Source organism: Sinohyriopsis cumingii, chromosome 5 (genome assembly GCF_028554795.1).
Source record: "Sinohyriopsis cumingii isolate HCF-2022 chromosome 5, ASM2855479v2, whole genome shotgun sequence".
NCBI classification, from domain to species: domain Eukaryota; kingdom Metazoa; phylum Mollusca; class Bivalvia; order Unionida; family Unionidae; genus Sinohyriopsis; species Sinohyriopsis cumingii.
The window spans coordinates 10,119,111-10,140,497 of NC_142965.1; the positions used below are offsets into that span (position 1 = coordinate 10,119,111).

Below are 21,387 nucleotides of genomic sequence, written 5' to 3' on the forward strand. Positions count from 1 at the left end.
GTTGTTGACCTTATTATTTTCGTTTAATTTCGACTTATTTTCATAAATGGTCTTTAAAGCAAGTGGTCTGTTCGCCCTCTCTGCCGCTCATTGACAAAAAAACTTTCATTTGAACTGCACAAACAGGTAACATAAACAAAGTCAAAATACAGTGGGATCAATAAGAAGAATCATGACATACCTGGATGCTTACCCCATCAGATGTACAGAATTTTGCACTTCGAATGTATGTACCTAGACTGACAAGCGGTACCAGTAATGTCAGAAAAAAAGCGAAGATCTACCTGTTGGTATAATGCATGTCCAGTTCGGTGCCCACGTCTGATGAAATAGATTAAGTTTTGAAGATTACGTTTTATAGGAACTGTCAGTACAAAACAGTCTTAAAGACCTGTTATTCGACGTGTTGCTTTTCTTTATACATTTGCAACTGAAAGTTGTTCGAGGTAACACGATTTAATTGTACAAAATAATGACAGGAGAAAACGAGATACAATATGCAAACTTTATTAAACTGATTATATAGTATAGGAAATAAAAATACAAGATGAAATTAGTGTGTTCAGAAAACAGCTGATTCGTGCTGTTCTCTGTAGGCTTTTGTAGTCCCAAAACAACTGCCTCGGGCTATTCTCTGTCGGCTTTTGTAATCCCAAAACAGCTGCCTCGGGCTGTTCTCTGTAGGTTTTTGTAGTCCCGAACAACTGCCTCGGGCTGTTCTCTGTAGGCTTTTATAGTCCCAAAACAACTGCCTCGGGCTGTTCTCTGTCGGGTTTTGTAATCCCAAAACATCTGGCTCGGGCTGTTCTCTGTATGCTTTGTAATCGTTAATACATTAATTTAAATTTCTTATGCAAATAAAGTCTCGTAACTGCTTTTTACACTCCTTATCCACACATTATTCTTTAATTTAATAAAGAATTTGCCTTCTCACTAGAGAGAAATGGAAGCCTTGATAATGTGGAAGAAAATTATTAAGCGCATTTAAACTTGAGTACTTGATTGAATAACCGTGACCATTCGTTGCATTCGCCACGAACCCAATAGTGCATATCAACAGACGTTTGTTTTGAACAATATTATTCATTAAACACAAACACACAAAAGAATCAAACAAACACAAATAATAAAAAAGAAAAACATGCGTCGAAAGGAAATAGATTCGATTTGTAAAATATTTTCACCCATGCTAAGTATTGGCTTTGACTAGTACAAACGAACTGAGTACGGTAGGCTGACAGTGGCCATACAAGTTATCTAATTTATCTCTACTCGTCTCATGACAATTTACAACTGGGGTTAATATTATCCATGTTTACTGATGTTGCGTAATTAGGTCGAGAAAAGTTACCAATACAACATACGCGCGATCAGATTGTTTCTATCTCTAAGGACGAGCGCACTGAGGGTACAGTGGGTTTGACCTGAACTGTTAAACTCTTACAACGACGTATGTCCCCGTAAATCGCAATTTTAAAAAAATGTCCATTCCGATATGTGACGATGGCTCGCGGAAATATCAGCCTGAACATATACACGCCTCCAGGAAAATTTAGATGGAGAGCAGTTGTTGTAATTTTGGGAGGAATATTGATTCATTTGACTTTAGGAACATTTTATACATATGGTGAGTAATTGATGAAAATTCATTATTACTATTATCATCGTTTTCTCTGTTTTCTTATTTGTCGTCAATGCCTTGTTCGTTGTGGTAATCATCAACACATTATTATTATTATTATTATTGGAGATGTTTTGTTGTTGTTGTTATAGAATGCACCCTACTAAATAATTTATTCACATTTCATTCTATCAACATACAAATTGTTCAGTTTCAAATTCTTGGATTTAGTATGTATGGATAGAAATATTTTTTTACAGTAAAAATGGAATTAGGAAAGAGATTTGCAAAAGACAAAAGTGGTATGTTACATCGAATGCTCAGTCAATTAATCAATCGAAGATTATTTTGTCCATTAGAAGATTAATAACAAAATTGAGTAAAAGGTAGAGATACTGGAATAGCAAGGACATGATGTACATGTATAAATGACAAACTTAGGCATATATAACAAGAACAAAACTGTTTGAGTTTGACACGATCCTCCGTACCATACCAGCGTCGCCCAGTGAGTACTGGTTCCAGATATTTCGGCGACCTCTGCAGTTCTGATAAGGAGAAATACGATTTGGTCATCCCACTACCTGGAAAGTGGTATTGGGCAGGCCCAACCCTAGGATGTATGGGGCCCAAGGCAGCATGCGAGACCCAAGGCATCAAGTGATGAGCGCGGGGCCCCAAGCAAACAAATTCCATTGATGGAAGCGCGGGGCCCAAGGCGGTTGCCTCGTTCGCCTTGCCCTAGGGCCGGGCCTGGTCTTGAGTACCTATTGATGAATCATATAACAAAAACAATTAAGAAGGCACAAAGCTCCAACTATAAGATCATAATTGTCTATTCTATTTTGTGGCGGATTTGTTCCCCATCTTCAGACAAGGCAGCTGTCCAGGGCTGCAAAATTCAGGAGGCGGTATATTTCAAATCAACTCGGACAGTGACTGGGGGAGGGGACAATCCGTCAATGATTATTTGTACTAAACACAGACACGTGTTATGTCATATTAATCTCAACTGCATTATTTACAGATAAGTTAGTCATTCATTTATTATCCAACTCAACATATACATAAGGTACAAAATACAATTTTCAAGGCTGAGACCTAGGATAGACATTTCATCAAAAGCTTGAAAAGCTATCTAGCGACATACTCAAAACTGTGAAGTCATATTATCTGTGAGGCGAGATAATTCGAAAGTAGTTCATTAATATATCGACGTTTTCTAAGTTCTCATCATTTTCTTAAATTTGAAGGAAAAAAATAAAGAAAAAATTACACAAAGTACTCATTAAAGGCATAAATAAATAAATAAATAAATAAATAAATAAAATGATCACTAGTTGCGATAGTAATGTAGGTTTTCTGCAGAAAATATTGTAGCTGACATAACGTTTCCATACACTTTGTGGTCAGCAGCAAACATATGTTGCGGAATTCCCTGCCCAGTAAGTACTGAATAAATTCTTCCTCATATATATTATGAAGATAAACACCAAGTAGAATGTCAGTTACTGATAATATTCGGCCAAAATAGATACCCCATTTTCTGTGTTTTTTAACATGAGAAAAGCGTAAGATCGAAAATATCTTCTTATGAATTATTGCTATGTTGACAAATATGAAGTGTCATACTGTATGGAGTGTCGACAATTGTGAAGTATCATACTGTATGGAGTGTCGACAATTGTCAAATATCATACTGTATGGAGTGTTGACAATTATGAAGTGTCATACTGTGGAGTGTCGTAAATTGTTAAGTATCATACCGTATGAAGTGTTGGCAAGCATGAAGTGTCATATTGTATGGAGGGTTGACAATTATGAAAGGTCATACTGTATAGAGTGTCAACAGTTCTAAAGTATCATACCGTATGGAGCGTTTTTAATTACGAAGCATCATACCGTCTGAAGTGTTGACAAGCAAGAAGTGTCATACCGTTTGAAGTTTTTACAAGCATGAAGTATCGTACCGTATGAAGTATTGACAATTATATAATGTCATACTGTATGGAGCGTTGACAATTATGAAGTATTGTACCGTATGGAGTGTTGACAATTATGAATTGTCATACTGCATGGAGTGTTTACAATTATGTAGTATCGTACTGTATGGAGTGTTGACAATTATGGAGTGTCATATCCTATGGAGTGTTGACAAATATAAAGTGTCATACTGTATGGAGTGTTGACAATTATGAAGTGTCACACTGTTTGGTGTGTTGACAATTATGTTGTATAATATCGTATAGAGTGTCGAAAATCGTGAAGTATCGTACCGTATGGAGTGTTGACATTTATGAAGGGTCATGCTGTGTGGAATGTTGACAATTATGTAGTACCGTACTGTATGGAGTATTGATAATTATGAAATGTACTGTATTGGGTGTTGACAATTATGAAGTGTCATATTGTATGGATTATTGACAATTATAAAGTGTCATACTGTATGTAGTGTTGACAATTAAGAAGTATCAAATCGTAAGGAGTGTTGACAATTATGAAGTATCGTACTGTATGGAGTACTGACAATTATGAAGTGTCATACTGTATGGAGTACTGACAATTAAGAAGTATCAAACCGTAAGGAGTGTTGACAATTATGAAGTGTCATACTGTATGGAGTACTGACAATTATGAAGTGTCATACTGTATGGAGTGTTGACAATTTTGAAGTGTCATACTGTATGGAGTGCTGACAATTAAGAAGTATCAAACCGTAAGGAGTGTCGAAATTGTGAAGTATCGTACCGTATGGAGTGTTGACAATTATGAAGTGTCATACTGTATGGAGTACTGACAATTATGAAGTATCATACCGTATGGAGTGACCCAACAATTATGAAGTATAAAACCGTATGGAGTGTTGTTCATAACTGTAAACGGTATTGATCCTCTTTAAAGAAAATAATGCGTAGTTAAATTTTGTCCATGGATGTAGATCCTATATTTATCGATATTAAGCTACAAATAGGTACTGACAAGTAAAATTCAACCTATATATTAAACTTGTTGAAAAGGATGGGGTCAATTGTCATTGGATGGTAGTGTCATGTTGGTTCTTAAAATAATTTATTTATTTCCCATTGGATGGGTTAGGTCAGGTGAGTTCTTAAAGAATTAAGTTATTTCCCATTTTATGGGTTGGTCACGTGAATAGATATTGTGAAATAATAGAATGAGGAGTAAGGTATGTCATGTTGGATATATTGCGACATATAGTCGTAATAGACACTTGAATATATATCTAAGGAGGGAAATGAGTGATGAATTCATTCTTAGTCTGGATTTATTCCTATTTTAGACTCTTGTTTCAAATGTTAAAATCAGTATGCAGGTGTGTTTAATGGTGTTTAGATTTCATTTGAGAAGATATATCTGTTTGGGTGATCCATTGGAATCGTAAAGTGCTCATAGGACTAAAATACTACTCTGTGACTATTGTGAATTATCCAAAGGAGACCTGGACAATGCTATTTTGATGTATCAGGACTCTTGGTAGACTAGTGCATTATAGGAACTGAAATTTATTCTGAACAATGTGTTGTTTTGGACTCAAATAAAACTTTTTATGATTATTTTGGATTCAATTCATAATACTGTTCATTTTGAATATTTCCTTTATAATTTTGATAAATAAATTATTTGTTTAGTTTTATAAAACTTGTTGTTTTGCTTCTTTCTGTCATTTAGCTATAATTATTCATACAAAGAAAGGTATGCAATCTCATTAAAAATATTAATTTAACCAAAGGAAATTGAACTTCCGTAATCAATTTCAGCGACAATTCCATTCAGTCGAAGCATGTTTCCGCCTATTGTAAGCTGGGCTTACATGAAAATTAGTTAGTGTGCTTCATACATTGGTGCTGAAATGTCTTTCGGTCCAGTCTTTGACCACCCTTCGCAGTCATAAAATGGAACATACCATCTTTTATATAAATCTGCAGTAGTTAAGGGGTTTAAGTTACATTACATTTTGCCAGTTCTGCAAATGGAATATTGTTTTCTTCCTATTGAATACATTTTTGTTTCTTGCTACACATCTTGTGTAAGAGCTCACTGAGTTACACACGTTTTTTGACAGTTCGGGGAAATCGTAATAATGCATGTATTAATTTCCCACTTGAAACTTCATTCCTTATTCTGTCCATTCTGTCTACTTTCATTGATTTTTAAATAATATAATAATAATAATGAGGACTTTGTATAGCGCATAATCTTTAGACGCTATAAGCGCTTTACAACATTAGACAACACCTATAAGATAAAAAACATATAATAATAATATTACATAACAAACACCATGAAATTAGAAAAACATTTAAAAATAAAAAAAACATGCTGAGAATATTTCAGGTAGGAAACATTATTAGGTCTTTAAGTTTGTTCTTGCAGTCGAAATAAGTGAGTTTTGAGAGCCCTCTTGAATGTGATCACTGTGTCTTTGTGTCTAAGTTCACTGGGCAATTCATTCGACGTTGCTGGGCCCTGGTATGCAAAAGAACGCTGTCCATGTGACTTTGTTTTCATAGTGGAAATAATGAGTATACGAGTGTCAGAAGAGGAGCGTAAGTATCTTGCTGGTGTGTACACATGGGTGAGGTCGGATAGGTATGTTGGACTAGAGTCCGACAGTGAAACGTAGCACAGAGAACACATTTTGTGTTTGATTCTGGATCGAATGGATAGCCAGTGTAGAGTACAGAACAGTGGGGAGGTATGCTCTGATCGTGGTACTCTAAGTATGATCCGAGCAGCTGTGTTTTGAACTTTTTGAAGTTTCTGGAGTAGATATTGACATGAACCAGACAGAATTGAGTTACAATAGTCCAGTCTTGAAAGTACTAATGAACACACAAGTGTTTTAGTGGCATCAACTGAAAGATATTTGCGAATTGAGCTGATGCGTCTCAGCTCAAGATATGCAGCCTTGCATATGTTCATGACGTGTTGGTGCAATATGAGAGTACTGTCCAGAGTAACACCTAGGTTTCGTACTGACTGTGTGAATTTAATGTTGGCGTTGCTGATATTTATTGTTTGAGGTAAAGGATGTGAATGAGAAAGTCTTTGTGTTGTGATCAAAATGGCCTCAGTTTTATCATCATTCATCTGCAGCTTGTTACATGTCATCCATGATTTCACATCAGAAATGCACCTCTCTTCACCTTAGATGGTAGCATCAACTTCAGTTGGGTGGCTAGATTTGTATATTTGGGTGTCATCAGCGTACAGTTGGTAAGACACTGGATGATGATCTATGACACTTGAGAGCGAGTGAGTGTACAGAATGAAGAGAACAGGTCTAAGAACAGACCCCTGTGTAACACCACAACATAGATCAACTGGGCTGGAGTGTATTCCATTTGCAGATACAATTTGTGTCCTGTTGACCAAGTAGGACTTGAACCACAGTAAGGCTGTATCATGAATGGCAAATACATGCTGGAGACGGTGAAGTAATATATCATGGTCTATTGTGTCAAATGCTGCAGACAAATCAAGGAGGGTGAGGACTCTAATCTTTCCGCTATCCAACGCAGAGAGAATGTCATTAACTAAATGCCAAATGTAAGTGCTGGATATGAATCATTACTTATAAATAAACAGGGATTTACTCATAAATAAACAAGGATTGTCACTACAAGAGAGAGATCCCCAGCTCACCTAGGGTCTTCGGAAGAAGTGATCCTACAGTTATAAGTACTTTGGAATCGTCCAGAAATGGTATTCTGTCATTTAAATATACCCGGTAAAGAAGCGTCGAAAGCACATCACTTTTGCAAGCGTCTTGCCTGATTGGTAAAGGTTTAAATTTAGTGCTGTTTATAGTAATTGATATTAAAACATGATTCCTTAATAACATTGAAGAATTTGCCAGTAACTGCCAATATACAAACGGTATCTTTTATTAGAAGCGCGAGTTAGTTTCTTTACTCTTCAATTAGCTTCAGTGGAATGGAATCTAACAATTTTTTTTAATCTTTGGCAACAACTAGCTGGTAAGGAATAGAAGATAATCAGCATATCTTGCGATTGAGACAGCGAGGCTGCTATAAAGTACCTGGCGATCTGACCCCAAACATTTATCTTGACTTTCAAAAACCTTGCAGTCATTACATATTGTATCAGACTTGTGCCAATAAGAATAAAGTCAATATATATTCTAGGAGGCTTAGATGTACAACTTAGCCCCTGTGTAATGTGTAACTAAACCCCTGTGTAACTTAGCCCCTGTGTAACTTAGGCCCTGTGTAACTTAGGCCCTGTATAATGTGTAACTTAGCCCCTGTGTAACTTAGGCCCTGTATAATGTGTAACTTAGCCCCTGTGTAACTTAGGCCCTGCATAATGTGTAACTTAGCCCCTGTGTAACTTAGGCCCTGTATAATGTGTAACTAAGCCCCTGTGTAATGTGTAACTTAGACCCTGTGTAATTTGTAATTTAGCCCCTGTGTAATGTGTAACTTGGCCCCTGTATAATGTGTAACTTAGCCCCTGTGTAACTTAGCCTCTGTTAAGTTTTCTTTTGTTTAGGGTTACTAGGCTGTTTTTGTCAATAAAGTGTGGCAGCAATCGGCTTTTGATCTGTGAAAACCAAGAAAATGAAAATCGTATGCAGTATTTTTTCTTAAGCATTACTGCCACACCACTCTCTCGACTTTTAATATTAATTAGTCTCATCTTAATGCAGCTTATATAGCCATAGCTAACTATTTAAGAATTTCTCTGACTAGCTTGCTAACTAATGTTCACATTTGACTGCAATACCAGCATGAATTTTATACGCACTGTGCAGAAGACCTTCCCAGTTAAGATCATTATTTGGCATTTGTATATAAAAAGCAACAATATGGAACATCATAACCTGCTAGAACCTGAGTGAGCAGGACAGGAAAAAACCTTCTAGCTAAACACTACCAGTCAGCGAGGGAGTCATAATATTTTCTGGACTGGTGTGTCTCATATTTAGATTCAAAAGGGTCATCACCATCATTGTCATAATCTTCTTCATCATTATCAGAGTTTTTGTTTCTGTTATTACTTACACATACAAATTTGGATTTGTGTCATGACAGACATTGTAATCAGCTGTAACAGAGGATCTTTTGCTGTCATATCTTGTACGAAGCTGATTCATTGCCATCCACTTCTCACATGTTACACCGCGCTGCCTGATAAAATATCCATTTTCTACGTTTCCAGACTGTTTATCCTCACATTGAAGTTGTGACGTTTCTCCTGCGCAACATCCCTATTGTTGCGGAATGTAACCTTTTGGTTTCCAGGTATGATACCATCCTCGATCATGACGATCTGCCATCAATGCTTCCGAGGAAATAGCTAACAGATTTGTGCCGTGTTATACCGTGTTCAAAGAACTACGCAGAAATATACTGTTTTTGCAATAGAGGTTAGAAGCAGGGAGGGCAAGCCGACCTAAGGGTTCCGACAAAAAATAAACCCTCCAGAGAAATCCAATCCGGAGAAGGATTCTATTTACCGAATAGAGGCTTCCTGAAAGAGTTACATCGCTATTGACCCTCAATCTGGAAATAAACCCTTAGTTCGAAGATCTAGCTGCAGAATAATATGTTCATGATTTTTTATTTATTTATTGATTATGTTTTTGTCGACCGACCGGAGATAGACGCCCTCCCTGCTGCTGTCGTGTTTAAATGGACTTTAGATTTTCAGAGTGTTAATGAGATATAATATTTTATTAAAAATGGATATAATCTCGATTTCAAGATACAAAATGAAAATAAAATAATATGGATGTTGGAGAATCACTTAGTTCAAGAATAGCGCGAGAGCGATTAAAAGCAATAGAAGAGTATCTACCAGTGCAAAAATCGGTTAAACAAAAAATAAAAGCTATTCGAGATGCAAAGGAAGGATTCGCGGAGGCAACTCAGGAATTATTTAAACCAGTAACTGAAACCACAGAAAAAGTTCTTTTAGGTGATGTAAAGGATCTTGAGGTCAGAAAACATGGTATCCTCCCCGTGTTGAAAAAAATTGAAGAACAAACTCGACCGCAACCTGCTGCTGCTGCACCTGTTGTACCGGTAGCGGTTAGGGCTAAAAAAAATACAACGTCCTGCTCTACTTGTAAAAAGATTTACTAATCAAGGAATAGATGAATGGGGGATAGGAGAACCATTAAAAGATGCTGACGATGCATATGAGTTTGGTCGAGCCGCAAGTGAAAACTTTTTACATAGGAGGCCTTATTTACATCCTGAGCATTATGTTAAGACTCGAAAAGAATGGATAGAATTATTATTCAAGGCGAAACAAAATATTAGCAAACTAGATGCAACTGATGAAAAGTATAATGCGTATATCACAGGATTTAGACGTAGAGAAAGTGAACAGGAGGAAGAGAAGAGATATCGATAACAACAAGAAAGGGAACATAAGGAACAACAAAAAAGGCTTAAAGGACTTGAGAAAAAATGAAGGAGGATATAAAAGCAAAAGAAAAAGAACAAAAACAATCAGAAAAAGAACAGAAAAAATTAGAAAAGGAACAGAAAATATAAAAAGAAAAACCAGAGGAGGAAAAGAAAGAAGAAGAAAAGGTTCCTGTGAAAACATATCAATCTGATCCTGTACCTCGGGAAATACCCACAGATTACTCCAAAATGTTTTCAAGATTTGCTATTAATAAAATTCGTTCCAGTGAAGATACGGCAGTTGATATAGCGGCTCTTGATTATAAAAATAAAAACACTTATTTGAGATCAGAATATATTTATTTAGTGCCAGAACATTTATGGAATCAAGTAATTTATTCTGTTCATAAAAATAAAAAATGGAACCCGATGATCCGGATTTTAAAGATTTTCTCAAAAAGGTTAACACGATAAAACAAAAATATTCTTCACCCCCATCTAGTGCTACGGGTGGTCCTGGTACTAAGATAGCTTCATCTAGTCAAAGTACTCCCTCTACTTCTCCTGTTGGTAAATTGTCGGTCTTGGGTAGTTATAAAGATTTACTCATTGATGCGGTTATCCGGAGAATTCAAAGTAGCAAAGAAAACGCGATTACAATTGCTTCTCGTTATGAAATGAAAGATAAGTACATAAAATCAAAACATTTTGATAAATCGATATCAGAAGATATGTGGCCAGTAATTGTACATTCTGTACATAAAAATAAAGAAATCGATTCTTCTGATCCAGAATATAAAGATTTTCATGAAAAAGTAACAGGAACAAAAGAAAGGAAAGGATTTTTACAACCTTCTACCGGTAGCGGATATAATTCTACCTGCCCCGATAGCGTCGTTAATGATGTATCCCGATTGGAGGTTCTTATTGGGGGAAAACGAGCCGGAAACAATTCACACGAGATAGTTAATGAAGCAACAGATATTGACGTAGCTATTTACCGCGATCTTATTGATGAGCTCGTAGACGATTATCAAAGTGATTGAATAATTGGATTATAAATAAAATGATCGTACACAAGAGTCATCAGAGAGCGATACAGGCTCGTATCATGAATTCAAGGTTACCTGTGTATAAACTCAAATACGAATCTGGGATAGGTGATTCAATCATTAAATTTTTCACTCGAATAGCTCCTAAGGTTGGTCCGTTAGCTAAGCAGCTATCGTCGAAAGCCATAGGGGTTGTTCGCGATAAGGTCATCGGTACTGTTGGTACTGCTACCAGCAAAGCATATGACGCTATTAAAGATAGAATACTGCGATTAGTAAAAGGGAAACCAAAGCCAATTGATAAATTACCTGTTACGGCTGAGATGCCTGGCGACATCAGCAAGATTATAAATGACGCGGCTAATCAAAAACTAACGTCGCTAGCGTTAGAGCAGGTACAACAACCACAACAAGTAATTAGTACCTCTGCATTTGGAGGGCGTCTTCGTTTTAGACGATAAAAATATTTTATTAATAAATATGTTATCGCATGCATCTAATGAAGCTTTCAAATTGGATGAACCAGCAGAGAGAGACGACTCAGTGCGAGACTACCAGTATTACTCGTATGACGCGATAACACCAAACAGTAGCAGCAGAATCGAATTACAAGTACAGGATACAACAAGATATTTTCTACCGTGCGAGGCGTTTATCGAGGTGGTTGGTGAGATTGTGAGAAACGACAATACTAATTACGCCGCCGACGTTAGTGTTGGATTAGTCAACAACGGTATTATGGCACTATTCAAGAGTGCCGCATACATGATCGAATCAATTAACGACAACGTCGATGTAGCAACCACAATCATAGGCCTAGCGAGATACTCAGATGATTTCACTAGATCGGCTGGTCCTAGTATGATGTTCACTAAAGATAATACAGAATTTGCCGATCCTAATCCATTTCTCATGAGAATACCAAAGGTAGGCATCGGTGATGGTGCAGCAGATGTTGCTAACATAGAACCCTTGATGATTAAACCTATTGCTGGTTATAATCTCGGATTTGCCACTCGTACAGCTATGTTATCGGGTGACAGTAAAAGATTTTCATGCGCTATCCAGTTGTCACACATCTTTGGTTTTTGTAGAGACTTTAGAAAAGTCATATTTGGAGCCAAACACACGGTTGTCTTTTACCGAAAAGGTGACAGCAATGACGCTATCTGGAGGACTGGAGCTGCAGATAACAACGGTAAGGTTGTATTAGAAAAACTAACGTTGTGGATGCCCTCGATGACACCATCGATAGAAGAAGAGAGAAATCTGTTATCGTTTATGAATCAAGGTGCTAAATCAGTGATGTCGTGGCTGACGACGTTCACAGATAGCATCCAGAGTAACATCAACGGAAACTTCACCTGTCATATAGCATCTCAGCAAGGTGTATCTGCACCAAGACATATCTTTGTGGCTCTTCAACGGGCTACTAGATTAAATGATCAGCGTCAAACTCATATGATTTTCGATCATTTCAATGCCAGTGATGTATCACTGAGGGTAAATGGACATCAAGAACCAGTTGAAGAGATTCAACTAGATTACACAAACAATTCAATAGCACGTGGTTATCATCGTTTGTGGAGCTATATGGGTCGAGATCAAAATATTGACACCGGATTGCAAATATGTCAGCTAGATTTCAAAAATTTCTATCCTATCTATTATTTTTCACTGGAACACATGGATTTGATAAAACAGTCTGTTGTCGACATACATTTTAAGGCTAGAATAAATAAAGCAGACCCTGCTGCTGCGTTTAGAGCCATTTCTGTTATACTCAGCGATAGAACCATGATCCTCGAGGGTATCGAGGGTAGAATGAGGATCATCGATGCTCCTGTAGACAAAATGTGATTTAGATTCAATCTAAATTTATAAATGTCGTATGAACATGTTAGTGTGACTCTAACTTCGGGTCAGATAAAAAAAAGCTACAATCAGGATTAGCGAAAGAATGTGGGACAAAATTAACGCTGAAACATAATCAGATTCAAGGTGGTCCAAATAAAATATCGATAACAAAAACGCAACAAAAGCATTTTAATAAAGCTAAATCATCTAACACCGGAGTACAAATTACGCTATCTCCAGCTGCTATAAAGGATATGGTTAAGGTATGTGGATTTTTCCCGTTATTATTTGCGTTACCAGCATTGATTTCAGCAAAGGCAGCTGCGTTACCTGCATTAGCCGCCGCGGCCGCACCAGCTATCGCAAAGGCTGTAGCACTTGGTGCTGCTGGTGCTGTGGGTTCGAAGGTCATTGATAAAATCAGCGGTGGCAAATACAACAAAAAAAAGGACGAGGACTCCGATTACCAGGGACACCTCCATGGTACTACGGGAAAGTGGTTCCTCTGCCAGGAACTCCCGCGGTGTGGTACAGAAGATAACACCGATGTCGAATTACAATCTAATTAACGCTGTTAAAAAACAAAAAAATAAAATTTTTCAGAGGCGTATTTATGCGAGATCAATTACCAGCTCGTCCAAATGAATACGAAACGAGGATCATAAATCTCGACAACAACACCGGACCAGGTACTCATTGGGTAGCGTACGCGATAAATCCGCGCGAGATTATCTATGCTGACTCATGCAGGTTAGCCCCACCTGTAGAGATTTTAGATTATGTAGCTCAGCTAAATACTCCAACGTGGTACTCTACGCTACCAACACAAACACTAACCGATCCTCCGATATGTGGTGATGAGGCAATCAATATTCTTACTGCGATATCCAGGTAAAAAAAACCTATCATAAAACAGTACACGAGTATACATCAAATAAATTAGATCAGCAACAAAGAGTATAATGGTTGATATCTACGGTAGATCTCTGCTAACAAGAACAATTAGAAAAATACTGGAGAGAGAAAAATTTGATACCGGTGATTTATCAAGATACGCTACGAAGGACGACGTTAACAATATTCTATCGCTGGCGGAAGCAGATCCTGGTCAGGTTGCTGTTTTTCAGGATGAATATGGAAAACTAAAGACTAGCAACGTAAAGATAGGTGATATAATCAAACGAAACGAATACGACGCTCAGGTGGCTGATTTTAACGTTGTTAAAGAAGACAGCAGGAAAAATTCTAACGCCATCGAGAGAAATCGCGGAGATATCGAGCTTATATCCGGTCGAGTGCTTCGAATGGCTAGCTCAGACGATGTCGATAAAAAAACTCGCTGTCGTCAATACCTCGGTTGATGGTAAAATCGATCTTAGCATGATCCCATCAGCGATCAAGGATTTATTCATCAATCTAACGCCTGTTATTGCATCAGGAGTATTCATATGGGAGCATTCAAAAAGTACCTTTTTCAAGTACAAAGCACCTATTACCGGCGCATAGAGAATAAATATTTTTTCCTCGGAGAGATTTAGAATCACCTGCGATAAATATTGATGGCGTCACGGCGCTGAAAGAGCTCTCGGCACGTTAAATATTTTGTTAAATAAAGATGTTGAGGAAACATTTAGATTCGAACCTACTGCTGCTGGTGATGAGAAGAAAAAATATGAACCACCAACAGTACCAATACCTATATGGTGGTGCATAGAGTTTGTCGCTGAGGTACCTTCTTCATTTAGTTTTTGATAGATAGATATAATGGAATATAGATACAGTCAAGCTGGTGCATGGCAGATGTCGTTGAAGAGTATCATCGACGTCTATCAGATAAAAATAAAAAAAATACCAACGCAGATTGGTTATTATTGATGTTGCTGTTTATTCTGTATCAGCAATAATAACCGGTGCTGGTATAATCCTATCCGCGTTAACGATGACCGCTCCTGTTGTCATCACAGTAATTGTTTCGACAACCACCACGCTAGCTGGTGTATTCGGTATCATAACAAAAAAATATCCTCGTGTACCAACACAAAATTGATCGCGTATAAAGATAAACTAAATACAGCATCGGCAGCGTACTCCAAACTATCTTTGCTGCTATCAGAGAGTCTCAACGACGGCGTTATATCCGACGTAGAATTCGCGTTGATATCTAGGATTTACAATCAAGCGATTAAAGACATCAATATAAATAATGACCGAGTTACTGCAACAGATCGCAACGAACACGACGGTGACAAGAACAACGATGATCTCAGCTAGTTCAACTAAACCCGAATTCAGTATCATTTTTCCTACTCCTATCTCTATCGACGAGATAGCACTAGCTCAGTTACGCGTTTATTACAGCTGGCCAAATATCAGATCAAAGTCATTTGGTGGACTGCATTCAAACAATTCTTTTGTTTTTGCTTATAAAAACAAACCCGATGGTACTCCTGATTGGAATGTGGTTGGATTACCAGCAGGTAGTTATCAGATCGATCAGATTAATGATGAGCTGATACACAGAATAAAAAATATAACAGGATCCGATCCTGGAATAAAGATAACTGTCCACGAACCAACATCAAAATCGATTATTGAAATAAGCTCGAATTATCAGGTAGATATTTACGCTAGCTCAATAAGAACCGTATTAGGTTGGTCCGAGATCAAACCACCAGAACAACCGATACCACCAGAACCTAAGAGGGAGGATTTCAATCTCCCAGTATTTCATACTAATGATCCCCTGCGGATTAGTCATTCGGATTTTTTTGATAGAAACAATTTTATTATGCGTGCCCAACCCTTTATTTTCAGAGGGAAAGATGATATGGTTTGGATAGGCAGACAAGACACAATTACCTTTGATGACCTGATAAACATAATTAAAACTCTTGAAAAACAATTTGACGAAGAATTTTTACTGCTGCGAACATTTTTCAAGAATATATCTTTGATATGTCACTGATTTTACGCGATAAGGTTGTTGAACAAATAAAAAAAGTCTATACCATCGGGGATATAATTGGAAGCTACAATCTATTCTTCGGAGGGCAAATACTCCGCGATGAAACGGGGAATAGAGAAAAATTCATGGCTGCATATTCAATAACAAATAAAGACAAATTGTTTGATCACGTGTTTTATAGACGTTCAAGTGATGAATTAAAAAAATCTCTCGTTGCTACCATAGATGAATTATTTGCTAAATCATGTGAGGAATGGAGAAAAAGAACGCCTCCATCACCATCTATTCTTAAACGCGACAACGCTGAAGATGGTACTGGCAGGCATCTCTTACCTGAGATAGTCAATATAACCACCACCATCGCGGTCAATCTCAATTGTGATATCGTCGAAAACAGCTACATCGCTGATGCATCCGTCTCTGATCAGGCGAAACAAGGATTCGTTTTGTATTCATTTTCACCAAAGGATCCACCAGGATTTTTGCTGGTATAAGAACCAATTAATCCTGTTTATCTTAAGTGTCATAATATATTGTTACAGCACGTAAATTTTCCCTGACTGATCAATCTGGACATCTGCTAGATATACGCGGAGAAACGCTGAGTATAAATCTGTTGATAAAAATCATAAAATAAAATAAAAAATTTTATAATCTGTAGATTTTTATTTTTTTTTGTTGTAAAATTCAATGAGATTTGACTGTTTTGGTCGATTTTTTTGACTGTTTTGCCCGTTTTGCTGATTGGATGAGTTACCCAACATGATCGATTCTCTAATTGATTTCAATTAGAAGAGATACAAGAGTCAGCAAAAACAAGTAAAAATCAACAAAAATCAACCAAAAACAAGCAAAATCAACTCAGAAAACAGTCAAAAAACAGGCAAAATAATCAAAAATCAATGGTTTTTGTTGACTCTTGTATCATCTCTAATTGAAATCAATTAAAGAATCGGGTATCCTATTCAACCTATCTAATGAGTGAAATCGACCAAAACGGTCAAAACAGTCAAAAAATCAACCAAAACAGTCAAATTTCACTGAAAATAACAGAAAAAAATTTCTACAGAAAAAATAAAATATTTACAGTTTTTCAATATCTATCAATCTCCGCAGTTGTCGTGCACGTGTATCTTTTGTTTTTTGACTCGTATTCATCAGATAACGATGATCGAATCTTTTCAACGACACGTGCCAACGGAGCAAAATCACCTATACCAGCTTCATCAATGTTGATGAGCGATTTATACATCGCAGATTGTATTTTTTTATGAGTCTATATTCAGACGACAGCGTGTATATATTTTCTTGTTTGTGTTGCATGATTGTATCAAAATCCGTGGTGATCTTATCAGAATATAAATCATCTGATAATTATATCTCTTTTATTTTTAATGCTTCAATGGACTTTATTATCTCGTTGATATTTTCTTGATTCATATTTTATAAATGATTTTACTTATCTAATATGAGTGGATAATAACTAAATTCGATCCAGCTACCGAATTTGTATGAAAACGATGACTTATATCTCCCTTCTACACATTTTTGTACTGAAGATATATTGATGCTAAAATATTTTGCAGCAGATGTTATTGATTGAAAATATAATTCCTCGTTTGTCTCCGTATTTATTGATTTAACTGCTTTAGAAACTCTGCGTCCACCAGCATTTCCCTTCCTCAGATTCTCACTCTGGGTAATTGCTTGCAGATTTTCTACGGAGTTGTTGAGTTTGTTTCCATCAATATGATCAATAACTAAACCACACTCAATTGGTCCGTGAAAACATTCAAACACAAATCGATGGTTATAATAATTTTTACCACCGATACTGATCATGAGATAACCGGAATTACCAACGTTACCGAGTGTTTTTTTTTTTTTTGTTTTGCAATTTCTGATGGTACCATCAGCAGATGCTTCGTAGCTATCGTAGATTGGATGTTTCATGAATATGGCATTCATATACTATATTCCATTTGTCTAAATGGAAGTTTGTTCGAAAACCTACTTAAATAATCCTCCTCACACTTGATAGCGATATTGCTATTAAGTGATTTTTTGTCATAATGCCGTTTTAATTCTTTGTATCTTTTTCCACCACATTCTAAACATATTCTAGTTAATTCCAATGTTGCATCTGATACATCTTGTTGGACCAACTCCGCCTCGCTTTATATAGGCTAAATGTATTCCACAGTATTCTTTTCTGCACGATCTATCACAGCAAGTATATGAACCAACCATGAGCTATTTGCAATTATTCATATTTATTTAAAGATATACTTGTTTAAAATATAACAAAATGGTTTTTGATCTCGACGAAGCAAAATATATCATTCCTGAGCTAGATCAGGCTAAGAAAGAATTCTACGATGATGGAGCAGCTCATGTATGGTCGACGTGGAAAGCAGCCGATATTGATAATACGATGAACGATACAAGAGCTAAAAAGATAATTAGCTCACTTAGTAACGATAAATTTATATTCAGAATAAAGTTCATTGTGAATAACGAGAAGGACGTTTGGATCACTCGTGATAAACGCGGTCCAGTGATCAATGGTAAAAAATCTGTCACGGTGAGTAATAATTCCAAGCCGGGGTTATTAACAGGTATAGATAAACCGTATTATGTACGAGCATATCCTGTAGCGGCTGTTGTTTATGGCATTTACAGATTAAATAAGCCTGTTGCTGAGAATCTTGCTAAGATGAAAATGTCGGTGAAGATAAACTGCGTAGCTGAACGAGTCATAGAACACTTCCCAAACATAAAACGCGGTAACGGATTAACGGATTTAAGAAAAGAAAAAATAAATGACTGGGCAGAATCAGTTGCTGATGGTGCATCAATAAACGATGTTGCTACGTTATCAACAAAATTAAAATTCCCAATCACGGTGAAAACGATATCTGGCGAAATATTATACTCATCCGCGTATAAATCCAAAGGATCTCCTATCGAGATAATTGATCATAACTCACATGCTTGGAGTAGTGCAGTAACTATTTTCCCTCGGAATCGCGTTATCAAATTCTATTCTACCGCTGCGGGAAATATGTTTGATTTTATTTATGAGGCGAGTAAATCAGATCCAGTATCTGTCTGGTTGTTTTCCAGCGATGATCAATACGATCGATTCGTCAGACCCAATGGGGACGCTTATCGAAGTGAATCTTTACATAATTCGATGACGGAGATAGCAGAAAAATACTCAGTAAATAAAGAATTATTGGTTAACTGCTTCACGATCTCGTCTGTTGCTGCTCATGCAGCAAGAGAGAAAAATTCATGGAAACCAACTAGAAAAGATTTTCTTAAAGATATTCAGCGGAGTTGCGTTGAGTATGGTCATGGTGGATTATGGAACACAAAATATAATTTTATTGATATGATTTCGTTTGACATGATAGCGTGTCATCCAGGTAGTTTCTTAGGGATGGGAGAATGTAGCAAATACTTCACTCGGCTTGGTCATCCATGCGACGAGATGACAAGAGTGTCAAATAATGGTCAGTTACCGGATTTCCCCCTGACAGGATTCGCTAAAGTTACATCATTCAAGTTTGCATCAGGGTTACATAAAATATGCTACGTTTGGTTTGGAAGACACTTATCAAAGCAGAGATGGGTTCCAATAGTTTTATTGAGATATATGCTAGATTCTGCTACGTTGACATCGTTGACGGTCAGCGAGGCGATTATTTCGTATCAGAAACAATTTGATGTTTGGCTACCTACCGAACACGATGACGCAAAGGATTTAGGTAGAAAAATTATTGGTAAATTCACTCAGGGTGGTGTTTATGATCATCAGCGACGTAATTGTAGATTGATCATGGATGAGGCTGAGTTAGATTTTATAATAGCTGATACCGCTGAGAGAGGCATATTTTGTAGCAGAGAGGATGTTTACGTCGCGGATGGAACAAAATTAGGTACCGTGGTTAATTATCTTGAGGGAGAATCACCTCAGTATGTTCATCTAAGATCATCGATGTTAGCTTATGCCAGTATAAATCTTTTATCGATGATAAACCGATTCCCTGATACCGCAGTTAGAGTAGCTACTGATTCGTTTTATATTGATATAAAATACCTACCAGAGTTGGAAAAACTAACCGGAGATGGATCATGGGGAACATGGCGAGTAAAGGATGAATATATCTTACATTATTGCGAAGACGCTGACGTAGCTGATGAAGAAAAATATTATTCAGATAGCGTATCAGAAACATCGACAGCACCATCTGTGCATGATCCCGCCGCAAGATACAAGATGGTCTATATAAACGGACCAGATGGATCAGGAAAAACAACCAGAATGATTGAATTATTCAAGAACTCCGATATGATTGTGTTGACACCAACACATCGATTAGCGAGGGAGATGAAACAACGAGGAGTCAATTCGTGTACGTATCACAGTTTTTTCAAGTACAACGATGGTACGTGGAGTCCGTCCAGGATGGGAGAAAAATATATAAATAAAAAAATTATCTGGGATGAGATTTGTACTGCATTTGCTGGTACATTGAAAATGTTCTTAGAATGGTTATCAACAAAAAATACTGCTGTGATTATGTGTGGCGATCATGGTCAACCAAATACTATTGATGGTGAATCTCCCCACGAGTGGTTGAAGGGTTTCGTGAACTATTACGAGGAGGTAGACACCGGTTATAGATCGCTAGATGGCAGATTGAGTGAATTAAAAAAACTAATTCGATTAAAATCAAATAGGATTCAATGTGATGTAATGAGGGAGGTAATTCCGGAAACATCAATGAAGGATTTCTTATCAATGTGGACGCCAAACGATTTGATAGTAGCTTGCAGAAAAATAATCAGGGATGTTCTTCAACACAAACTATTCAAGATACATCAAGAAAAATTTCCCCTGATGCCTGTACCACTGTGTTATAGACCAATCGATACCAGATTACAAAATGTTGACGTCGATATACCTGGTAAAGGTAAACAAAATCTTGTATTGAATGATATCGTCATCGTTGATATTGATTTCGTCGACGATATGCTAGGTGCAGAAAAATCTCAGTGAACGTTAGGATATGCTATGACGATACATTCCTCACAGGGACTAACTATCTCTGATTGTCAAGTTTGGATTGTAGATGATAACATCGAATGGTCTAATCTAGTATATTTAGCTGTATCTAGAGTGAGGAAAATATCTCAGTTGGGCAGAATCACCTTAGATAGATCGGTTATTAACGACGAAACGAACGAATACGTGATTAAAAAAAATTGTTCAGCTATAAACAAACTGATAAAAAAAAATAATCACGAATTCGATCCTGATTTAGATTTTATTTTATCGTTGAAAGAAAAACAAAATAACCACTGTTCAGGTTGTAATTGTATTATGACCTGGACGTATCAAAAGAACGATTCAAGACAATTTACCGTGGACAGAATAAACAACAATCTAGGACATAACAAAAAAAATGTCACTCTAGCCTG

At 36.9% G+C, this 21,387-nt stretch overlaps 1 protein-coding gene across 1 annotated transcript; it reads left to right on the forward strand.

Annotated features, from left to right (window-relative positions):
* Window positions 1-11,936: 11,936 nt before the first annotated feature.
* LOC149798619 (uncharacterized) lies at window positions 11,937-12,935 on the forward strand. The gene has a single exon (XM_089957274.1). The coding sequence runs from the start codon at window positions 11,937-11,939 to the stop codon at window positions 12,933-12,935; it is 999 nt and encodes a 332-aa protein (XP_089813400.1).
* Window positions 12,936-21,387: the final 8,452 nt, after the last annotated feature.